General features: G+C 46.0%; 1 protein-coding gene across 1 annotated transcript; it reads right to left on the reverse strand.

The window, feature by feature from the left end:
- Positions 1-5,628: 5,628 nt before the first annotated feature.
- On the reverse strand, positions 5,629-6,567 carry LOC125636371 (olfactory receptor 52D1-like). Its single transcript, XM_048849349.1, has one exon. It carries the CDS (start codon positions 6,565-6,567, stop codon positions 5,629-5,631), a length of 939 nt encoding a protein of 312 aa, XP_048705306.1.
- Positions 6,568-6,981: the final 414 nt, after the last annotated feature.

Consider the following 6,981-nt stretch of genomic DNA (forward strand, 5'->3'; position numbering starts at 1 on the left):
TTTGCAAGAGATGCATTCTTCTGTCTGGATGACCATTGCATGTCACTTAAACTGGACAGTTTCAGTTTCACTCCAGCCGTCTTCTGGGCCTCCAAGTAAGCATGGTGTGTGCCAGGCTGTGAAAAGAAGGGAAACACGCCCCCTGGATTCTAAAAAAAAAAAAATCACATTGCTATCCTGTTTACTTTGTACGCCTCAAATAAAATCAAATACATTTCATGAGCCATGCAGCGTATATGTATAGTGGGGTGGGGGGAGGGGTGATCTTCCAGCATTTTTGGAGGTACTCCAGTTACATGACCTCCCATGACAGCGGTACCATCAGAACACTGGGCTATGACCAGCAAGTTTGAAGCCCCTGGTGCTTGTAAAAACCGTTGAACGCTGGGATAGGTGGCACCAGCATTCTCAGGCTCAGAGCAATCAATAAATCCTAGAAACTGTTCCTTTATTTCCAGATTTTCTGTGTCTCTCACACAGACTGTCCTTTCCCCGTGTTTAAAACTGAGCTCTGCAGCAACAAGAACTGTGCAACACCCATTGTCCTGAACTTTCTGAAGGATTGCACTTTTCACAATGTTGGGAGCAACTTGTTAAAGCTCGTTTTGAGTTGAGTGGCTTGTGAGACTGAATGTACCACTCCATTTTTTTCCCCTTTCTTTCTTGTTTTTTTTTTTTTTTGTGAATGGTTCATCATACTGTGAAAACAAATTGCATAATTACAGAAAGTTTCCATGTTTTGCTGATTCTTCTCTCTCTTCCTGACCCCTCAGTGCAATTCCTTGGTTATCCAAGAAAAGCCGTACATTGAGGATTCTTGCAGCATAGTTTGTTTTCCTGTAATGCCTTCTTGTGAGAATTTGACAACTGTGCCACGACAGAGCCCACTTCTTTTGACTGTTTGAATAAATGCCACCTTTCAGAACACTGCTTGTGTGGGGGAGATTGAAAGTTTCCGAAGCTTTTTCCCTATATTTTCCCAGTCTCTTACTCCTTTTTGGTGAATGCAGGATCTCTCAAATCACTGGGAACCTGTCTGCAAGGAAAGCAGGGAACTGTATCTGCCTTCTCACTGTACTCTAAAAATGAAAATGTCTTGTTATATTCCTACGTCAATGAGAAAGACCAAGACCCACTTTGCTTATTCTAGTTTCCCTAGTTTGCTCTCTCTCTCTCTCTCTCTCTCTCTCTCTCTCTCTCTCTCTTTCTCTCTCTTTGGACTTTGTACCAATTAATCACCTACGGCATTTGCATGCCTCTACTCTTTGGTAGATGTCTGGCTCCAACACCTGGACCAGCTGTGGGATTCCTCCTGCTGCTATGCCTGCTGCTACTGGAGAGACTCAGCTAAGGGGGCTGGAACACAGGGGGCCAGGAGGACACTTTTAAATGTGATTCTGTTTTTCACTGGCAAGCGTCAGGTGGTAGGAGCCTCAGGGGAGGGGGGTCTGGGTGGAGTAGAGGAGGGACTCAGCAAGCTGTGAGTGGAGAGGAAAGGGAGGAGTGGGGTGCAAGAGAGGAGGAAGTAAGGACTTAGTGAATGCCACAGCAGCCGCAGGGTCCACCAGCGGGGTGTTGGGGGGAGAGATTTGATGAGTGATTGGCTGTGGAGGCTTAAGGGGGAGGAGAGAAAGAATCATAGAATCATAGAATCATAGAATATCAGGGTTGGAAGGGACCTCAGGAGGTCATCTAGCCCAACCCCCTGCTCAAAGCAGAACCAATCCTCAACTAAATCATCCCAGCCAGGGCTTTGTCAAGCCTGACCTTAAAAACTTCTAAGGAAGGAGATTCCACCACCTCCCTAGGCAACGCATTCCAGTGTTTCACCACCAAAGGACTCAGTGAGAAGCAGCAGAGGTCTCAGCAGAGGGGCGGAGCAGGGACAGGAAGAGGTGGAGCATGGGTGGGGCCACGGGAAAAAAGCGAGAGGAGGTTTCAGGGGCAGAGCTCATTGGGGCCACCACATCCCAGGCGTCCATGCTCCCAAAGGTGGTTGGGCAGCGGCTGCACCACAGGGGAGGCTTAGCCTTCCATGGCCTATTATACCTGTCGCCTATGTAAGGCAGCCCTCCCTGGGTCACTTCCTACCACCTCCCTGCGAATATCCCAAAGTCTTTGTCTGGGGTAAGTCAGCATGAAGGGTGTCTGCTCACCCCAAGGCACCTTCTGGTGGCTGCATGTAGGGAGGCCTTCGCTTTTCCTCTCAGAGAGCAACTGCCTCTTCCTACGCTTTGGCCCAGCCTCTTGGGGCCGGCTCAGTACAAAGTCTCTCCCCTGCTGGGGTATTTCAAACAACAAATAAAGGGGATCAATCAGTCCAGCATTCATATGACAGATGAATGTGTCCCTCTCAGGCTGTCTCTGCAGCAGGCCCTCCCTTTTCTCAGGGAGGGACATTTGGGCGAGATTCAAGGGGAGATTCTGCCTTCCCTCATCTCATCTCCCCTGGAGCTGCCGGAAGCAGGTCTATTCTCCTCCCTGGGCTGCCACAAAATGTGTTCTTCCTCTGCCTTTTTGCCTCTCTCAGGCACTTCTCTTCAGACTTGATTTGTCTCCCCCATTTTTCTGATAATTTACTTGCTGAACATTTGGCTTTTTGAACTCAATTTGAAATGTAGCTACAAGTTCAGTGGTCTTGGGAAGTAATACTACTGCATTTTATAGGTCTGGGCGACACAGCTGGGCCCAGAATTCCTGGGAAGCTGAACCCCCATTCTCATCATGGTCACCTAGAACAGGGACTAGGGTGTCCCCACTCTGGGGTGCTATCTTCACAATGGATGCTTCCCTGGCCCACTGATCTTTAAGTTCAAAACAAATATAATTTATTTAAAAAAATAAGAAAAATGGGAAAGGTTCACTGAAACAAGGCATGGGGCATGGGAACATCAGAAACAGCTCTCTCTGAGATGAAAGAAAAGTTCACAGTCTGTTCTTCACACATCCCAGGCCTCCTGCCCAGGCTGTGCTGCGATGATACCATGGGTCACACATTTTCCCTGGCAGTGGCCACACGCCTTCAGGTTCTTGGTGGCAGGACCCTTCTCCCCAGCATCTGCCCTTCTATCAGATTTATGTCCACCCTTCTGAATACAGCCTTCAAGGCCCTCTTCTCTGATGACATCTCCCAGTGCTGGGCTCTCTGCCTATGGCCCCACCTTGGTCTTCCCAGCCGCTTATCATGCTCGGCTGCTGTGTTACTTGTGGCACGGGTGGTGTCCACTATCCTGGCTCTGGCCCCGCAGCTCCCTGCTGTAACTGAGCCCTGGCTCCCCATTGGCAGAGCTGGTCTGTGCCGACCCAGCTCCCGGTTCCGGCCAGCTGCAGCTCCTCAGCTCTGCCTCAGCACTGCTGATCTGTGTCCAGCCCAGCTCTGCATTCGGGATTGTTGCTCTGGCCCTTGTGTTTCTGGCTGCTGCTGCTCTACTTCCAGCTCAGCTTGAGGTGCTTTGCCAGATTTCTACTGCATCAATAGGCCCAAATCACTTTAAAGCTAACCTAAAATTAACCCAATCTAATTCTTGAAAGAAGGGTTTTTTTTAATTAACATATCTCTGTGTAGAACTAACAAATGAAAGCTTTTGTTCTATATCCAGTACAGATTGGGTTAAAAAAAAAAAAAGCTACAAGCTCCAGCAGGAATTCATCCACATTAGCAACAAAGCTATGAGATGAGAATCATATTCACAATCAAAACCCCAGTACTTGTATCCTAAGGGAGGGCTGGCAGGTGTTTCAAAGAAAAATGGTTGAATAACGGTGTTAAAAAAAGCCCCAAATATGCCCAACTGTATGTAGTGTAAAATCAGCAATGATATTATTTATTTCAAATTCCATTCAGCGATGGCCGTCACTGTCCGTATTTTGAGTTGAATTAGTTACTGTTATTCTCTAAAAGGCAACATTTCATCCTTGCTGTCTTCATCAGAAGGAGAATGCTTCTGCTGCTGGCCACATGTGTCAGCAGTGACCCGTGCCATCATTTCTTACATTGGTGAAAACCGTTCGCAACAGATTTTTGTGTTGTTGCCGGTGCGCCCTAAGATGAAGAATGTTTTCTCAAAGTTCCTCTTGCATCTGGTAGCACAGGTTTGTTTTATCAAGTTCATCTGAGAAAATACTCTTTCAACTTTAGCGTTGCTAAAAGATAGGAACAAGAATGACAAAGCAACCAATGTAAGTTCACTAAAGCCTTTATCCCTAGTGGCATCCATGTGTTTGAGACGTTCAACCCAAATCTGCTCTACTTGGTTGTTCTGAGTATGAGGCCAGTGAACCAGAGGCAAAACTCTCCACTGCTGCTCCAACTGTTCAAGGTATCCGCTAAACAATGGCAAAAATGAGATACCAAGCCAATCTAGATTGTGAAGGACTTAGTACTACAAATGTTTGCTTAGCCTGGACATTTGATGGCAGTCTCTGTTTCATCTCTTTTACAAACTCCAAGATGATATCTGAACACCTACTTTTGACATCTTCTACAACGGAGATGGTTAGAGTGTATTTTGAAAGTTCCTGCTGAAAGCGACTCCAAAATCAACTGTGCAAAGCAGTAAGTTATTTGACTCCAAGGTGATGTTGTAATTTAACACAGCTGTCTCTTACCTGGGGTTTTAAGAACCCACAGCAGGGGCAATTTAAGTATTTCACTTCGGGAGGCATCAGGAATAAATCAATGGGAACACATCAATTCTTTCTGATAAAGGATTAAATGCAAGTAAGCATGCTCTTGGCCAGCACTGCAGTTTATTAGATTTAAGCACACACAGACATGAACAATAGGCTTAGAACATCCCAGATAGTAACATAACATCTGGAACAGTATTGAGTAATTAACAGCAGGTTCACAGTGGCCAGTTGCTCACCAATCAGGGAGAAAGGATGTCAGGAAAACCATCTCTCAAGATGGTTTCAGAGGACTGTTCCAAAGTATGCTGTATTAGCTAATCTTTTATAACTTCTACAAAATGCATAGGTCATAGGGTCCCCACTAGATCATCACTTTTCCTAACTTTCAATAAACACACAGTTTCACACCTCTCACCAATAACTCTAGTAGAATGTCCTCAATTCCTGCACCAGCTTTCCTGTATTAGCACTTTCCAATGGAAATATTTGGTTTATCCTCCAGGCTTCCTAAAACATTAGACATAGAAAAATAAGGTAAATTTTGCTCACAGTTTTACTGTACATATGAAAAAAGAAGTTCAGCATTGTAGTACCTTTCTTTGTCTGTGACAATCAGAAAGTATAGCTCCAGTTCATTGAACTGATCCAGAACCATGTTCACACAGGGTCTAATGGAAAGCCACCTTGCTTCAGAAAGCAGTAGTAACTTCCTGTAGTCTGGAAGTCACTTAAAGGGAAAATGACAGGTTGTGTGGAGGTGGGGGATGATGGGTAACACTGAAAGAGGTCAGGTGATGGTCAGAGAGTGGGAACTCAGCAATGGAGAGAGCAGTGCTTGGTGATGGAGTAATAAGATCTTAGTTGTGATGAACTTCTGTGACTCTGAACTTCCAGAATGCTGAGCTCAGCCAAACTGGGACAGAGCACTCGTGATTAACAAGGATATGTCGTTTCTTCCTCTTGTCATACAGGTTTAAACTCAATGTCCCCAGGCGATCACACGCTGCAAGTGTATTTGCCCACTTTCTCACGAAGCACTTTGGTTTTGGCCCCATAAATGATAGGGTTCAGCATGGGGGGGATGAGGCAATAGAGATTGGCCAATATGATGTGAACGTAGGGAGCGATGCCCTGACTGAACCGGTGTGTCAGAGTGGAGAAGAAAAAGAAAGGATAAGACATCAGCATCACACAGATGTGGGCAGTGCAGGTTTTGAGCGCTTTCTGGTGGGCTTTTTTGGAGGAGATCCTGAGGACAGCCCGTATGATTAGACCATAGGACAGGGCAATGAGTGTCAGGTCTGACCCAATGAATACAAAGGCCACCACCAAGCCATACATCCTGTTGACTGTGATGTCCCCACACGACATCTTTGCTATAGCCATGTGGTCACAGTATGTATGGGGGATAATGCGGTTGGCACAGAATGGCTGCCTGCTCAGGAGCAGAGGCATGGGCAGAATGAAGAGAACAGCTCTTATCAAACCCACAAGCCCTAGCTTAGCTATTCGTGCATTGGTGAGGATGGTGGAATATCTCAGAGGGTTACATATGGCAACATAGCGATCGAAGGCCATTGTGACGAGAACAGCTGAGTGCATCATAGAACCCGCGTGAAGGAAGAACATCTGGGCGAGGCAGCCACCCACAGTAATGCCTTTTAAATTAAAGAAAAATATACAAAGTGCCTTCGGCCCGACTGTGGTAGATATGCTGATTTCTGTGAGTCCCAGCATGCAGAGTAGCAGGTACATTGGCTTGTGCAGGGTCTGCTCTTTGCCTATAACAAACAGAATGGTGAAATTTCCCAAAAGGCCAATAATGTAGAACATAGAGAAAGGGATTGAAATCCAGATGTGAGCAGCTTCCAGTCCAGGGAGGCCCATTAGGATGAATGTTGAAGAGTCAAAGAGGGTGAAGTTGAAAGATGCCATGAGGTGGTTGATGCATTGATCAGGGTCAAAAAAGCTCAAGGTGCCTGTGAAGGGAGAGAAGCACAGTGAGAGGGGTTACTCACTTTATAACAAATAGTATGGCAACTATATTGTATAGTTATTAACAATCTAGAAAAGGGGGTTGAGTAGTGAGGTGGCAACATTTGCAGCTGGAACTGGTTTATTTAGGTCATAGTCAAGTCAGAGAAGTCCTCAGAGGGAGCTAACCAAGCCAGTGAATGGACAGCATGATGACAGATGAACTTCACCGTCGAAAACTGCAATGTGTATGCCCATTGGAGGGAAAAGCTTGAACTCCTCAAACATCGAACAAGGTTCTAATTTAACTGTGTGAACTCAGGACAGGAATCTAGGCATCATTGTACACAGCTCTGTGGAACCCTGCTAAGAGTG

The sequence above is a fragment of the Caretta caretta genome, chromosome 1 (assembly GCF_965140235.1).
Source record: "Caretta caretta isolate rCarCar2 chromosome 1, rCarCar1.hap1, whole genome shotgun sequence".
Lineage (NCBI taxonomy): Eukaryota > Metazoa > Chordata > Testudines > Cheloniidae > Caretta > Caretta caretta.

Excerpts from the sequence above, each read along its gene's own strand:
- LOC125636371 (XM_048849349.1), bottom strand. The coding sequence starts at position 6,567 with ATGGCATCTTTCAACTTCACCCTCTTTGACTCTTCAACATTCATCCTA.